The 17,572-nt window shown below is 44.3% G+C and overlaps 1 protein-coding gene across 3 annotated transcripts in view; it reads left to right on the plus strand.

Annotated features, from left to right (window-relative positions):
* Positions 1–17,572, plus strand: part of dhrsx (dehydrogenase/reductase (SDR family) X-linked) — a 365,248-nt gene that overhangs the window by 254,518 nt on the left and 93,158 nt on the right. For all 3 annotated transcript variants that reach the window (XM_072262658.1, XM_072262659.1, XM_072262660.1), the window contains one exon: positions 9,862–10,069. In XM_072262658.1, the coding sequence (XP_072118759.1) occupies positions 9,862–10,069 (208 nt within the window). The remainder of the gene's footprint in view (positions 1–9,861; positions 10,070–17,572) is intronic.

A 17,572-nucleotide genomic window follows, 5' to 3' on the forward strand; every position in this document is an offset into this window, starting at 1 on the left:
GGATGTAGTCCATCTGGTCCAGGTGACTTATCCACATTAAAACTTTTGAGTTTGCCTAGCACTTTGTCCTTTGTAATAGCAATGGCACACACTCCTGCTCCCCAGTACTCATGGACCTCTGGTACTCTGATAGTGTCTGATGCAAAGTACCCATTAAGTTTATCTGCCATTTCTGTGTTTCTCATTACTATCTCACCAGCATCATTTTCTGACGTTTGGTCCGAACAACAACTGAACAACTTGACCATACCTGCATGCATTTATGTATTGAGTTGCTGCCACATGATTGGCTGGTTAAATATTCACATTAATGAGCAGGTGTATCTAATAAAGTGGCCACCAAGCGGTATGTCAGTATAGTGGCATTTTTGCTTCTAGACCACAGGTTAGTAGATTCATCGATACTGTGTCTCGGTGTTGTAATTCACCAATCAACAAACAAGGAGTACTTCTACCTCTTGTCAAGTGCAACTTGGGATGGGCAATGAATACTGACTTGTTAGTGATGCTCTACTCTGTTTACCGTGTAAAACATTAGGTATATGTCATATCTGAATTTATGACCTGTGGTTCATGGTCCAGTATCAGAACTGTTATGTTAGCCTGAGTGGCATATTCTTTTTCTTATCTAAGGTCAGGCTGCAGGCTGGTAAAATTAGTGAAGTGGTGACAAATGGATGTCAATACAGATAAGTCTGAGGTGATACATTTTGGAAAATCAGTCCAGTGTGGGACTTACACTTTGAATGATAGGGCACTAGAGATTGTAATGGAACAGAGGGAACTGGGAGTATACTGTACTCTGCAAAAGTCTGAGGCACATATCCATTGTTAGGGTGGTTAAGACTTTTGCACAATGCCGTAGTAATGTTATGTATTGCACTGTTCTACTGCCACAAAAAAAAACAAATTTCATGACGTGTGTGAGTGGTGATAAACCTGATTCTGATATGGGTCTTTATTGTGGATTGAGAGTGGGAAAGGGGCAGGGAGAAGGGAACTATCTTTGGGAAAAGAGGAAGGGAGAGGGGAGGGAGTGGGAAATACCAGAGAGACATACTGTAATGACCTATTAACCAATTGTTTGGAATCGAATGACCTTACCTGGTGTGTCAAGGCTAGATGAAGCTGCACCCATGCCTGCCCCTGGCCCTCTGCGCCTTGCACCGCTTGTCTGCCGCCTGTCCTGCACCCCTCTGGCAGTGCTCCACCCTCGCCAACATCCTTTACTCCTGCCAGATTTGTAAACTCACTCTCTGTTCCATGTCGACAAATACAGCACTGTACTAAAGTCTGAGGCACCCTAGCTATATATATGTGTCTAAGACTTTTGTACAGTACTGTAGATGCCGAGTTCACTGAAAGTGGTATCCCAGGTAGACAGGGTGGTGAGGAAGCCATTTTGCATGTTGGCCTTCAACAATCAGGGCACTGAGTATACAAGATGAGACTTTATGTTGCAGTAGATGAGGTTCCACTTGGAGTATTGTGTCCAATTTTAGTCATTTTATTAAAGGAAAGATGTAGTTAAATTGGAAAGCATGCAGATTTATGAGGATGCTGCCAGTACTAGAGGGCCTGTATTTTCAGGAGAGGCTGGCTAGGCAAAGTCATTATTCCTAGGGACATAGGAGAATGAAAGCTGACCTTACAGAAGTGTTTAAAATTATGCCAGGTATAGACAGGTAACCTTTATTGCTAGAGAGATTGAATTTAAGAGCAAGGAGTTTATGCTGCAACTGTACAGGGTACCGGTGAGGCCACATCTGGAGTATGTGTTCAGTTCTGGTCTCCTTACTTGAGGAAGGGTATACTGGCTTTGGAGATGGTGCAGAGGAGATTCACCATATTGATTCCAGAGATGAGGGGGTTAGACTATGAGGAGAGATTGAGTCACCTGGGATTATACTCGCTGGAATTCAGAAGAATGAGAAGGGATTTTATAGAAACATATAAATTATGAAAGGGGTAGATAAGATAGTGTCAGGAAAGTTATTTCCACTAGTAAGTGAGACTAGAACTAGGAGACATAGCCTCAAGATTCGGGGGAGTAGATTTAATACAGGGTTGAGGAGGAACTGCTTTTCCCAGCGAGTGGTGAATCTGTGGAATTCTCTGCCCAATGAAACAGTGGAGGCTGCCTCAGAAAATATATTTAAGACAAGGTTGGATAGATTTTTGCAGAGTAGGGGAATTAAGGGCTATGGGGTAGCTGGAGATGAGTCCATGACCAGACCAGCCGTGATCTTATTGAATGGAAGAGCAGGCTTGACAGGCCAGATGGCCGACTCCTGCTCCTATTTCTTAAGCTATTAGTCTTTTTTCCAGGGTAGGGGAGTCCAAGACTGGTGGACGTAGGTTTAGGGTAAGGGGGCAGGGGAAAATTTAAAATAGGCCTGAGGGGCAACGTTTTCACACAGACAGTGGTTGTTGTACGGAATGAACTGCCAGAGGAAGTGATAGAGACAGGTACAAGAATATCATTTTAAAATACACTTGGAAAGGTACATGAAGGGAGTAGAGGGATTGAGCAAGTGTTGGAAGAATTGGGATTAGGGAATGGGCACTGTGGTCAGCAATGGACTGTTTGGGCCGAAGGACTTAATTCTGTGTTTATTGTTCTATGACTCGATAAAGGAGTGGTGGTAGAAGCAGATACATTAGGGACATTCAGGAAACTCTTACATAGGCACAAGGATGAAAGAAAAAGGAGGATTATTTTCATCTTAAAAGGTTGGCATAACGTCATGGGCCAAAGCTTCTGTACTATGCTGTAGTTTTCCATGTAAGTGAGATTTGTGTGGACGGTTACATTATATCAGCATAAGTATGATGGGCTGAAAGGTCTGCTGTGCTGTATAACTCTGTGTCAATGATGTTAACCGCAGAGTCTGAAATGTTGGAAATAGCAATCTCCTTCCCGAGCCAGAGTTTATGGACTGTCCAGTGGGTTGCGGCTCCCTTTTGGATGAGATGTTTATCCTGTTTATTCTCTTGTGTTGACTTGAAAGAATCATGACTCTATTTGTAGATGAGCAGGGGATGTTTTCCCATGTGTCATTAACCATTACGATTCCCATTCCCATTCTGACATACCTATACTTCTCTCGTGCCACTTTGAGGGCACCCTGATATTCCATCTGGGTAACCTCCAACCTGATCGCATAAATATCGATTTCTCCTTCTGATTAAAAAAAAAATCCCTCTCTCACCCCTCTAATCTCTATTTCCCCACTCTGACTTTTTTACTCTTCTCACCTTCCCGTCACCTCCCCCTGGGATGCCACCTCCTTCCCCTTCCCCTATGCTCCACTCTGCTCTCCTATCAGATTCCTTCCGATCCAGCCCTTTACCTTTCCCACCCACCTGGATTCACCTAACATTTTTCTAGCCATCCTTCTTCCCCTCACCCCACCTTTTTATTACAGTGTCTTCCCCCTTCCTTTCCAATGCTGAAGAACGGTCCTGGCCCAAAATGTCGGCTATTTATTCATTTCCATAAATGGTGCCCGGCCTGCTGAGTTTCTCCAGCATTTTGTGCATTTTGCATCCGCAGAATCTCTTGACTTTATGATTTATCATCTTGTTGTGCGCAGGCAACTTGTTTGTCTCATTTCCTACATTACAGCAGTTATTATCTTTCAAGATTATTTTATTGGCTCCTAAGTGCTAAAAGGTATGAGAGAAGAGCAAGATAAATGCAAGATTTTGCTTCTCTCTTTCACAAACTTGTATCTTTCTGACTTTAGTACAGGCCAGTGTATAAGATAACATTCTGCATGCATAATGAACTGTTCACATGAGCTACTGTATCTCAGTACTCTAATATTATTATTCTTATCAAAAGATTGTCCCTGCCATGTAGTCTGAGGCTTCCGTTGGTCAGGGTCAACCATGGATGTTGCATCCTAGCTTTCTAGATACGAAAACCAGGGCAGTACAATATGGAGAGCAAGCTCCCCCTCTCCACATGTCTGATGAGCCAAAGCAATGAAGAATTGCAAAGATGGATACATTTTGGCACCAATGGCGCCGCAGGAGTTGCCAGTCAATGTTGAACTCAATGTAGGGCCTTGGGGACTCCAGCTCCGGATTTTTATCTCAGGGATTACTCCTGAAGCTTTCCCCATGAGTGAGTATGGCTGCAAGCCACCGGAAGTTTGAGATCAGAGTTTTCCTTCTCCTAGATGAGCTGCCAAGCACGCTGACAAGCCCTATCTGCTTGAAGTGATAGGTTTTAAGGCGCCAGTATGAGTAATCCGCCTTTGCTCCTTCTCCTGTCGGTAATTCTGCTGGGCTTGGTAGCGAAGCCACACGTGAAGGGCAGGAGCTGCACTTGGTTGTCAGAGGCTATCTGAGATACACGCCATTGGGAGCATTTAATAGGTAGTGGGAGCTTGCCCCCATTTCCGTCCCCAGCTATAACAACATTAAGGGACCTGCCATATATATTACAGAATATAAGGTAATCAGATTGGAGATTGGATCATGAATTAATTTTCCTCCCACTTATTGGTAATCAAACATATGATATGATGGTTCCACGCCAGTAGATTAACTAACACTAGTGCACTTCTGTTTGTCAGATTGAGCTAGCTCTATAGTTGAATTTTTACAGAAAACCTCAAAAGTACGTTTCACAAATGCATTCATCCAGAGCTACAGTCTGGATTTTCATAATTAGAACGTAGAACAGTAAGGCCCACTATGTTATGTCAACCTCTAAACCAACTGCATGATCAATTCTGCATGGAGGCCTATGACCAGTGGTGTGCCTCAGGGATCTGTTCTGGGACCCCAACTCTTCGTGATTTTTATAAATGACCTGGATGAGGAAGTGGAGGGATGGGTTAGTAAATTTTCTGATGACACAAAGGTTGGGGGTGTTGTGGATAGTGTGGAGGGTTCTCAAAGGTTACAGCAGGATATCAATAGGATGCAAAACTAGACCGAGCGTGGCAGATGAAGTTCAACCCAGATAAGTGTGAGGTGGTTCATTTTGGTAGGTCCAATATGATGGCAGAATATAGTATTAAAGGCAAGACTTTTGGCAGTGTGGACGATCAGAGGGATCTTGGGGTCCGAGTCCATAGGACACTCAAAGCTGCTGCGCAGGTTGACTCTGTGGTTAAGAAGGCATATGGTGCATTGGACTTCATCAATCGTGGAATTGAATTTAGGAGCTGAGAGGTAATGTTGCAGTTATATAGGACCCTGCTCAGACTGCACTTGGAATACTGTGCTCAATTCTGGTCGCCTCACAACATGAAAGATGTGGAAACCATGGAAAGGGTGCAGAGGAGATTCACAAGGATGTTGCCTCGATTGGGGAGCATGCCTCATGAGAATAGGTTGAGTGAACTCGGCCTTTTCTCCTTGGAGTGACGGAGGATGAGAGGTGACCTGATAGAGATGTATAAGATGATGAGAGGCATTGATTGTGTGGATAGTCAGAGGCTTTTTCCCAGGGCTGAAATGGCTAGCATGAGAGGGCACAGTTTTAAGGTGCTTGGAAGTAGGTACAGAGGAGATGTCAGGGGTTTTTACGCAGAGAGTGGTGAGTGTGTGGAATGGGCTGCCAGTGGTGGTGCTGGAGGCGAATACGATAGGGTCTTTTAAGAGACTCCTGGATAAGTACATGGAGCTTAGAGAAATAGAGGGCTATGGGTAACTCTAGGTAATTTCTAAAGTAAGGACATGTTTGGCACAGCTTTGTGGGCCGAAGGGCCTGTATTGTGCTGTAGGCTTTCTATGTTCCTATCTAAGCCTTCCTCACAGAGCTCTCCATTGTTCTATATCAATGTGCCTTTCTAAGGGTCTCCTGAAATGTTCCGGATATATCTGCCTTTACCACCACCTTTGGTCTCTGTATCCCCCCCCCTATACTATTGTCCAATTACCCTGTTGAATTAGCCATTTATGACCTGGGAAAAGTCACTGCCTATCCTCCCTGTCTCTGTCTTTCATTATCATGCACCCCTCTATCAATTACCTAAAATTGTGATTTTGTGGTTTTCCTTGTAATGCCATACATTTGACAGGTTAAAGTCAAAGTCAAAGTAGATTTATTATCAAAGTACATATATGTCACCATATACATCCCTGAGAATTATTTCCTTGCAGGCATTTATAGGAAAACAAAGAAATACAACAGACTTTATGGTTAAGGTCTGCCATTTATTTATTTGGAATTGTTCTTAAATTTAAATGTTGGGAATATAATTTTTTCCAGAACTGAGAGATACTGATAGCAATTTTAATATTTTATTTTCAAAACTTCCACAAGAATATGAGAACATAAGACATTCGGCCCATTGAATCTGCTCCACCATTCCATCATGGCTGATTTACTATCTCTATCAGCCCCATTCTCCTGCTTTTTCTATGTATCCTTTGATGTCCTTAATAATCAAGAACCTATCAATCTCCATATTGCACCGTCATTGATAGTTGTAGATTTATATGTTAATCATAGAAATACTGCTGTTATGTCATTATGTCATGATGTCATTAATACTCACGTGTAGCTTTCCTTTGCTTCCTCACTTCCCTGACCATCTGGAGAAGATGGCGACGCGACGCAGCTCGCAGTGGCCACTCCGGTGGTGATGTCTGTTATTTGTCAAGTAGGGTGCCGTGCACAATCCTGATTTGATGGAGACGGACGTGAGAGCACGAAGGAACATCTGGTGAAACTTCTGAAATGCCTGCTTCACTGCTGCTGCTACTGTGTGGTCCAGAATCTCCAGAGCGGAAGGCCCCGAGTCCTCGGCTTTGTTTGTTGTTCGGCGGCCGGGGCAGGGTCAAAGTACCCAGCAGAGGGTGGTGCTTGGAGAGGCTGTGTTGGAGGGGCTGGTTGGAGGCTCAAAGTTTTCGGACGAACTCAGAGTCTGCTGTGGTCGGGTGCTTCCAGTGGTGCTGCATCGGCAAGTTGTCGGCGCTTGGAGGTTCATGGCAGGGAGAGTTTCTCCCTTCTGCCGCCTGCGTGAGATGATGAGTCTATCGGGGCTTTGAGACTTTTTTTTACCGTGCCCATGGTCTGCTCTTTATCAAATTACAGTATTGCTTTGCACTGTTGTAACTATATGTTATAATTATGTGGTTTTGTCAGTTTTAGTCTTGGTTTGGCCTGTGTTTCTGTGATCATTCTGGAGGAACGTTGTATCATTTTTTAATGCATGCATTTCTAAATGACAATAAACGAGGACTGAGTGTCCTCATAATCTAATCTGCTCTCTGTTACTGTGACCCTATTGAGCAAAGCCCAAGTCCCAGTTTGTGCTGGAACAGGCTGCTGGCCTGGAGTTACTATTGACCTGTGCGTGCACATCCGCACTCACCTGGCTTGATAGAAGCATAGAGTCATAGAATTATAGGGAACTGCAGCTTAGATACAGGCCTTCTGCACTGTCTTGTCTATGCTAAACTAATAGTCTGCCTAGTCCCATTGACCCAAACCTGGACCATAGCCCTCCATACACCTCCCATACATGTACTTACTCAAACTTCTCTTAAACGGTGAATTCGAACCTGCATTCACCACTTCTGCTGGCAGCTTGGTCCACTCTCGCACCACCTTCTACGTGAAGACATTCCCCCTTATGTTCCCTTAACCATTTCACCTTTCAGCCTTAACCCATGACCTCTAGTTGTAGTCTCTCCCAACCTCACTGGAAAAAGCCTGCTTGCATTTACCCTATCTATACTCCTCATAATTTTGTCTGCATCTACTAAATCTTCCCTCGTTCTCCTACACTACAGGGAGTAAAGTCCCAACCTATTCAATCTTTTACTCTGACTCAGGCCCTCAATCACTAGCAACATCCTGTGAATTTTCTCTTTCAATCTTACTGATCTCTTTCCTATAGGAAGGTGACCAGCACTGCACACAATACTCCAGATTTAGCTTGACGAACATCTTAAGTAGCTTCAACTTCAACATAATGCCCATACTCCTCTGCTCGATGCTTTGATTTATGAAGGCCAATGTCACAAAAACACAGTTTATAACCTTATCTAACTGTGACATCATTTTCAAGGAATTATGGATCTGTATTCTCAGATTCCTGTGTTCTACTGCATTTTTCAGTGCCCTACTGCTCATCGTGTAAGTCCTACCCTGGTTGGTCCTCCGAAAGTGCGACAACTCACAGTTGTCCGCATTAAATTCCTCCTGCCATTTTTCAACCCATGTTTCCAGCAGGTGCAGGAAGATGGCCTTCTAACTACACACTTTGATTGCCTTCCTTTGATATGGAGTTATGCCTCATTAACTTTCTGATGGCAAGAGGCCTGCAGCACAGTGTGTCATCTTCAGCCTGCTGCTCCTCTTACAACAGGGTACCACTTTATTTTTTTTAGATTAGATTAGATTATGAGGATACTCAGTCCTCATTTATTGTCATTTAGAAATGCATGCACTAAAAAATGATACAACGTTCCTCCAGAATGATATCACAAGAAAACACAGGACAAACCAAGACTAAAACTGACAAAACCACATAATTATAACATATAGTTACAACAGTGCAAAGCGATACCATAATTTGATAAAGAGCAGACCATGGACACGGTAAAAACAAAAGTCTCAAAGCCCCAATAGACTCATCATCTCACGCAGGTGGTTGAAGGGAGAAACTCTCCCCGCCCGAACCTCCAAGCGCCGCAAACTTGCCAATGCAGCACCATTGGAAGCACCCGACCGCAGCCGACTCTGAGTCCGTCCAAAAACTTCGAGCCTCCGACCAGCCCCTCCGACACAGCCTCTCCGAGCACCATCCTCTGCCGAGCGCTTTGACCTTGCCTCGGCCGCTGAGCAACAAGCAAAGCCGAGGGCTCGGGGCCTTCCCCCCGGAGATTCTGGATCACACTGTAGCAGCAGCAGCAAAGCAGGCTTTTCAGAAGTTTCACCAGATGTTCCTCCATGCTCTCACGTTCATCTCCATCAAATCAGGATTGTGCACGGCACCCTACTTGACAAATAACAGACATCACCACCGGAGTGGCTGCTGCGAGCTGCATTGCGCCGCCATCTTCTCCTCCCTCCAAGTACATCTGGTACTCTGTACATCTGTACAGCTGCTCGTTAATGCAAACATCTAATCAGCCAATCATGTGGCAGTAACTCAATGTATAAAAGCATACAGACCTGGTCAAGAGGTCCAGTTGTTGAAAATGCAAGCAGGCTTTTTCCACTGCGTTGTGCTGAGACTAGAACTAGAGGTCATGGGTCAAGGGTGAAAGGTGAAATATTTAAGGGGAACCTGAAGAGGAACTTTTTCACTCAGAGGTGTGAATGTGGAATCAGCTGCCAGTGGAAGTGGTGCATGCAACATTTAAGAGAAGTTTGGACAAGTACATGGATGGGAGGAGTATAAGGCCATAAATTAAAGGAGCAGATTTAGTCCATTTGGCCCATTGAGTTTGCTCCACCATTTCATAATGCCTGATCCATTTTCCCTCTCAGCCACAATCTCCTGCCTTCTCCCTTCATGCCCTGACCAATCAAGAATCTATCAATCTCTGCCATAAATATACCCAATGACTTTCCCTCCACAGGTGCCTATGGCAACGAATTCCACAGATTCACTCCTGAGTATAGAGGGCTGTGGTCCATGTGCATGTTGGCAGGACTGGGCAGAACAACAGTTCAGTGCAGACAAGATGGGCCGAAGGGTCTGTTTCTGTGCTGAAATGTCTATGGTATAATGACTCTTATGATAGAAAGCCCCAGCCCAGTAAGGGGGACAAATTACTTACTGCCGCCCATCTGGTTAAATATATAAATGTGTAAATGAATAAATTATCTAGTGTGTGCATTATATGTGCTAGAATTTAACACTCTTCCATTTCCAATCACAGCGGCAGTGATGCTCGTTCCACAGAGGTACACAGAGGATGAATTTGAAGAGCACTTTGGCGTGAATTACCTTGGACATTTTTTGCTTACCCATCTCCTCCGGGATGCTCTGAGGCAGTCAGGGAGCAGTGACTACAGTAGTCGAATCGTCACTCTCTCTTCAGCCACCCATTACATCGGAGAGATAAATCTAAACGACTTGCAGAGCAGGTATGAGCATGGCCTGGGTGTGATATGATGCTGAGATATAAGCTCTCTTGTCCACTGTATCTGTATATCTTTTTGTTTTTAACTGAGAACTTTTAAAACTTGAGTTTAAGGAACCACCCCAGCAGTTGCACAAATGATAAATGTCTGCAATTCTTTTACTTAGAAATTGGTTTAATATCAAGCTCAAGTTCAAGGTCTAGTTTAATTATCATTCAACGATACATGATTAGAGCTAAATGAAACATTGTTCCTCTGGGGCCAAGGTGCAACACACATTACCATTGGCACATAGCACAAATAGCACATATTTCAGACAAAAACAAACATACAGTTGCAAAGAAATAAAATAATATAGCAAAGTCCCTGAATGACATGACTCTCGTCCTGGTCCAGCTTGTTCTTCCACCTAGCGAACAATGGAGGGCAGCACTGAGTGAACACCAGAGGGTAGCGCCAACAGAAGGGGCTAGACCCCAACCCAGTATGGATTCCAGGATTAATATTGTCACGTGTACTGAGTTACAGTGAAAATCTCTGTCTTGCATGTCATCCGTTCATCACCAGTGTATAACTTTTGGGATGTAGCCGTCACTGGCTTGGTCAACATTAATTTCTGTAGCAGTTCGCATAAGGTTATGTCAGCGACAAAATCGGGTTCAATTCCTGCTGCTGTCTTTAGGGAGTTAGTACTCTCTCCGCTTGACCGTGTGGGCTTCCTCAGGGTGCTCCAGTTTCTACCCACATTCCAAAAACGTACTGGTCAGTAAGGGTTAGTGAGTTGTGGACGTGCTACGTTGGCACCAAAAGCATGACAACGCTTGTGGGCTACCCCCAGCACATCCTTGGACTGTGTTGGTCATTCGTTGGGAGTTCGAGAATTTAAGCATTGTTTCATTAAAGAAGCATCATTGTATTTTCATGTCTGGGTGATGGGTGCCCATGTTAATTGAAATGAACATACTCATTGATGCCTCCATTTTCAGTCTGATCATTACTGTGTGCAGGTGATCCCCATGTTATCAGGGAAGGTGGTGGAGGGGTGAGGTTCGATTTCCTAGAGAAAGTTCAATATCCCAGTTTTCCTAAGTGAAGCTATATCTTCTGTACATGCTTAGAACATTGATATTACAGCCCAGAACAGGCCTTTTAGCCCACAATGTCGTGCTGACCTTATAAACTACACTAAGATCAATCTAACCCTTCCCTCTTACATAGCCCTCCATTTTTCTAACATCCAGGTGCCTAACTAAGTGTCTCTTAAATGCCCCTAATGTATCTGCCCCTACCACCACCCTGGCAACGCGTTCCAAACATCCTCTGCTCTCTGTCATCACCTCTGACGTCTCCCCTATGCTTTCCTCCAATCACCTTGTGGTTGCTATTTCCACACTGGGGAGAAGTGCCTGGCGGTCCACTCGATCTATGCCTCTTATTATGTTGTACACCCCTATCAAGTCACCTCTTATCCTCCTTTTCTCCAAAGAGAAAAGCCCTAGCTAGCATGAAGAAACACGAGATGTAAAAGAGATTGTTTAGTTATTCACTTTTTCCAACATAGATTCCGTAAGAGTGAATTTTACTCTGTTATCTCAGATGTTTTAAAATTCTGTCAGGGTGAACTTCCATAACCCGAATGGCCGGAACACAAGTGTCATATGTATTCACTTGCGAGTTGCCGAATCTATCTACTTGTGCAAACAAAGTGTGTCCCTTACTGGCAGGGATTGTAACCCTGGTTATACGTTACATTTCTGCGGAGTTCTGTTTTGAGCTCTGGTCTGAATGATTCAACAGATGGGTTTTAAGTACCTGATGCTTCACGCTGGAAGTACGATTTCACACACAGCCATACATGAGATAGAAAACATTCAGTCCAGATTATCCAGACTTGTCAGAGCATAAGATATAGGTGCAAAATTAGACCATTCGGCCCATTGAGTCTGCTCCACCATCTGGTCATGGCTGATTTATTTTCCCACTCAACCCCATTCTCCTGCCTTCTCCCCGTAATCTTTGATCCCCTTACTAATTGAGAACCTCTCAACTTCTGCATTAAATATACCCAATGACTTGGCCTCCTCAGCCGTCTGTGGCAATGAATTCCACAGATTCACCACCCCCGGCTGAAGAAATTCCCCCTCATCTCTGTTCTAAAAGGGATGTCCTTCTACCGTGAGGCTGTGTCCTCTGGTCCTAGACTTCTCCCATTATTGGAAATATCCTTTGTACATCCATTCTGTCTAGGCATTTCCATATTGGGTAGATATACAACGTTGTTGTCAGACAATACACTGTAACACAGCGGACCTTGGAAAACCAGAACTCTGAACCCCAAATAATGATATCAGTATCAAGAGAAAACACTAGAGTTGAGATGGAAATGTGGTTGCTGGACGAGGTTTATGGAACCATGATGGGTAGGGGGTGAAGGACCTGTTCAGTTCTATAAAGCTCCATGACCGTAGCTGCATGCATAGCAGCGGAAATCAGACTGAATGGCGGAATGTGTATGACGGGCTGAATTCTATCTCCAATATTTATTAAATTATTTATTAGAAAAGTATTTATTTTGTGGCTTGGTGCTGTTGGTAATTTGAGGCCCCTTCCTGAGAAGGGGATGAGGAACTACCTTCTTGAACTCCAGCAAACTTGGCATGGAATATACCACTTCACTGCTACTCATGCTCTGGGATCTCAATCAGCGAGACGGGGGAGCGACTTGGTGGATCAATTTACAGCTTCTGCCCTTACTCTTGGCGAAAAGGTTTAGAAGTTGCTGAAGGTGATTGAGTTCTGAAGAATTCCTGTGCTCATTCGTCCTATGACATAGGAGCAGAATTAGGCCATTTGGCCCATCGAGTCTATCCACCATTTCCATGGCTCATTTATATTCCCTCTCAACCCCATTCTCCTGCCTTCTCCCTGTGACCTTTGCTACCTTCACTAATTAAGAACCTATCAACCTCCACTTTAAATATGCTAAATGACTTAGCCTCCACTGCCAACTGTAGTAATGAATTCCACAGATTCACCACCCTCTGACTAAAGAAATTCCTCCTTTTCTCTGTTTTAAAGGGTCACCCTTGTATTCTGATGCTGTGCCCTCTGGTCCAAGGCTTCCCCCTCTATTGCAAACATCTGTTCCATGTCCACTTTATTTCGGCCTTTCAGTATTTGATAGATTTCAATGACAACCCCTCCCTATTCTTCAAAACTCCAGCAAGTATGGGCTCAGTGCTCCTTATATGTTAACCCTTTCATTCCTGGGATCATTCTTGTGAACATCCTCTAGACCCTGTCCAATGCCAGCACATCTTTTCTTAGATATGGGTCCTAAAACTGCTCACAACACTCCCAAGTGTGGCCTGACCAGTGCCTTATAAAGCTTCAGCATCACACTCTTCTTTTATATTGTGGTGCTCTTGAAGCATATGTTAACATAGAATGAGAAGGAATCATTACAGTTTTCCTCTCAGGAAAATTGCCTGAGGGAGAAGTTGCCAATGTAGCTGCAGAAGGTTCTACTTGTTGTTTACCTTTTCAAACCAGAACAAAGCAGCTGTAAAACAGAATGGGAGGCAGTCAGTGAATACAAATTAGCTCTTGTGTCAGATTTGTACTCATGAAACAATAAGGTATGTGCTGCATGGCATATGTTTCCTGCCCAGACAGAGGATAATCAGACTACAAACCTGGGTGGCAAAATAGGGTGCACAGAAGATAAATGGTCCAATCCTTATCTTTATTGCACGGTAGCATAGCAGTCCACAGTAGGGAATGAGGAACTGATCCATAGGCATTGGCCAGGTCGAGGAACAAGACGTGCAGATCCTTTCTTTCTTAATACTTATATGGATTCAATTCCCACTGCTGTCTGTAAGGACTTTCTATGTTCTCCCTTTGACCACATGAGTTTCCTCCGGGTGTTTCAGTTTCCTCCCACATTCCAAAGTAGTTAATTGGTCACCTGAACACGAGGAATTCTGCAGATGCTGGAAATTCAAGCAACACACATCAAAGTTGCTGGTGAACGCAGCAGGCCAGGCAGCCTCTCTAGGAAGAGGTACAGTCGACGTTTCGGGCCGAGACCCTTCGTCAGGACTAACTGAAGGAAGAGTTAGTAAGAGATTTGAAAGTTGGAGGGGGAGGGGGAGATCCAAAATGATAGGAGAAGACAGGAGGGGGAGGGATGGAGCCAAGAGCTGGACAGGTGATTGGCGAAGGGATATGAGAGGATCATGGGACAAGAGGCCCAGGGAGAAGGAAAAGGGGGATGGGGGGGGAACCCAGAGGATGGGCAAGAGGTATAGTCAGAAGGACAGAGGGAGAAAAAGGAGAGAAAGAAAGAATGTGTGTATATAAATAAATAACGGATGGGGTACGAGGGGGAGGTGGGGCATTAGCGGAAGTTAGAGAAGTCAATGTTCATGCCATCAGGTTGGAGGCTCCCCAGACGGAATATAAGGTGTTGTTCCTCCAACCTGAGTGTGGCTTCATCTTTACAGTAGAGGAGGCACATCTATGCTCTGTCCGCCAGAGAAAGCAGGATCTCCGAGTGGCCACACATTTTAATTCCACATCCCATTCCCATTCTGATATGTGTCTATCCACGGCCTCCTCTACTGTAAATGACACCCCAGGAACTTGAAATTGCTCACTCTCTCCAATCCACTTCTATGAAGATTGGTTCATGTCCCCTTGTCTTACCCTTGTCTCAGCTCTTTGGTCTTGCCGACGTTATGTGCAACATTGCTGCTGCGACACCACTGAACTAACTTGCATATCTTGCCCTCTCATCACCATCTGAAATACTGCCAACAGCAGTTATATCATCAGCAAATTTATAGATGACATTTGAGCTGTGGGTATTGAGAGAGTGGAGCAGTGAACTCAGCGCACATCCCAGTGGTGCACCAACGTTGATCAACGGTGAGGTAGAGATGTGATTTCAGATCTGCACAGATTGTGACCTTTCAGTTAGAAAGCTGAAGATCCAGTTGCAGAGGGTGGTACAGAGGCACAGGTTCTGTAGCTTCTCGATCAGGACTGTGGGGATGGTGGTGTTAAATATTGAGCTGTAGTCAGTAAACAGCATCCTGAGATAGGTATTTTCATTGTCCAGCTGATCCAAGGCCACGCGAAGAGCCAATGAGAATGCAGTCGCTTGCACGCCTGTTGTGGCGATAGGCAAATTGCAACAGGTCCATTGCAGTTCTGTTACATTGGAAGAGCTGTCGCTCGCTTGGTTTGTGCACTTTGCTGCATTGTTGTCAAGTCAACAGCACAAATAATCACAGAGGATTTTATGAGCTTCAGAGAACTGCAAAGGCTGATGGGATAGTGACACCAATTTACTGCCCATGAATATATCCACCATGGTGATGCAGGTGAAAGAGAAATGAATCTTCAAGGCCCAGTAAAACAAAAGGGGTAAGACCCTGTGGAAACTGGAGGAGGCTATAAGGTCGAGCAATATGGTAATAACGAATAAGGTAATGACTTTACCTATTACCTTAATGTTTCAATCTTTCCTCTCTCCAGGAACCCATTAAGTTGCTTATTGATGTCTGTGAAAGCAAACCACACACTGACCTCTCATGTTAGTTAATTCCTCTACTGAATTAACTTCTGTAGAGAGTGATAAAAAAAATACAAGTTGAACTTTGTCTTCAGTTCAAAACTCTCATGGTGACACAAGAGAGGTGGAGGTGCGTTTCTACATCTCTGGGCATGAAAGATAATTTGTGTTTATACATGTCTTTTTGTCAGTAGTATGGAGTGTGGGGATGACAGGTTTTTATATGGAAGGGTGAGAGGAAATTCAGAGTAGGAGGCAAGAGAGTGAGAGAGCAAGAGAGTTTGAACTGGTCAGGTTGTTAATAATCTTGAGATGTGTGGATAGTAGGTTTGGGCTTAGTATCATTTCAAAGACAGATTTGAAAGCTGGGGCATGGCTTTGTAGTATGAAAATGCCTTCATGCTCAGTGTTACCAAATGTTATTTTCTCAATAGTAACCTCTGCAGATCTAGTTCTATTTCTGACATGCATCCAACCCTTTATCAATGATGATGTGCTTCCTGTGCATTGGTGCCTATCCAATGTTCATTGCCCTGAATATTACGACTATAGTGAAGTCCAAGAGTGAAATGAAATGAAATATCTTTATTGTTATTGCATAGTACAATTTGTCATGCACCAATACATCGAAAATGAGTTTGCAACTCTTATGGTGAGGTGGAGATATGGCTCTACCAGAGGAGGTGTAAGTCGCTTCTTCCCTCCGCTAGCCTGTAGGTCATCCTTGGGCAAAGGGTAGCACCTGCTTAGCCCTTTGATCAGGGTCACATGAAACCATGCGAGCAGGTAGTAGATGGTCGTATGAGCAGCTGGGTCATATCACAGGTCCAGGTTACGTGACCACTGATATCAGGCAGACAATCTCTGAAGAGTATTGATAATGGCTGGGGTCACCGTTCCTTTAAAGATGCTGCCCAGAAGAAGACAATGGTAAACCACTTCTGTGCAATTTACCAAGAACTATCATGATCATGGATAGACTATGATTGCCTACCTCATACGACACCACACGTGATGATGGTGGTGACACAAGGTGCATGTGCTCTGGGTGTACAGGAGATAAGAGGTATCGATCAAGTGACTTTTCCCCAGGGCAGCAATGACTAATACAAGGGGCATCATTTTAAGGTGATAAGAGGGAAGTATGGGTGGGTGGGGGGTTGTCAGAGATATGGCCTTTAGCAGAGATTGGTGGGTGCGTGGGACACCCTGCCAGTGATGGTGGTAGAGGCAGACACATTAGGGGTTTTTAAGATATTCTTAGGCACATGAATGGAAGAAAAATGGAGGGCTATGTAGGAGGGAAGCATTCATCTCAGAGTAGGTTAAAAGGTCGGCATGACATTGTGGGCTGAAGGGACTGTACCATGTTGTAATGTCCTATGTTCTATGCTGGAATCTGGAGCAAAAAAATAAACTAAATGGAGGAATTCAACGGGAGTAGCATCTCGGGGGTTGGGGGGGAGGAATTGTCAACAAGATTGAGATTGGACAGGAAAGGTAGCTGGTTTAAAGAAGGGAGGGAAAGGGCTGAGACATTGGTGGGTTGATAACAGCTGGAATGAGGAGGGGTGAGGAAAGATGAGATAGAGCTGGGTGGAGAGAGGGAAGGGTGAAGCTGGAGACCGAGTTCGGAGGGTGACTAACAGCCTACAGGAAAGAGTACAGAGAAAATTTATGAGGATGTTACTGGGTCTGGAAGACCTCAGTAATAAGGAAAGATTGAATAGATTAGGACTTTATTCCTTGGAATGCAGAAGACAGAGAGGAGATTTGATAGAGGTATGCAGAATTATGAGGGGTATAGCTAGGGTAAATGCAAGCAGGCTTTTTCCACTGAGGTTGGGTGGGACTACGACCAGAGGTCATTGGTTAAGAGTGAAAGGTGAAAAGTTTAAGGTGAACATGAGTGGAATTTTCTTCAC

This window comes from Mobula birostris, chromosome 7 (genome assembly GCF_030028105.1).
Source record: "Mobula birostris isolate sMobBir1 chromosome 7, sMobBir1.hap1, whole genome shotgun sequence".
Lineage (NCBI taxonomy): Eukaryota > Metazoa > Chordata > Chondrichthyes > Myliobatiformes > Myliobatidae > Mobula > Mobula birostris.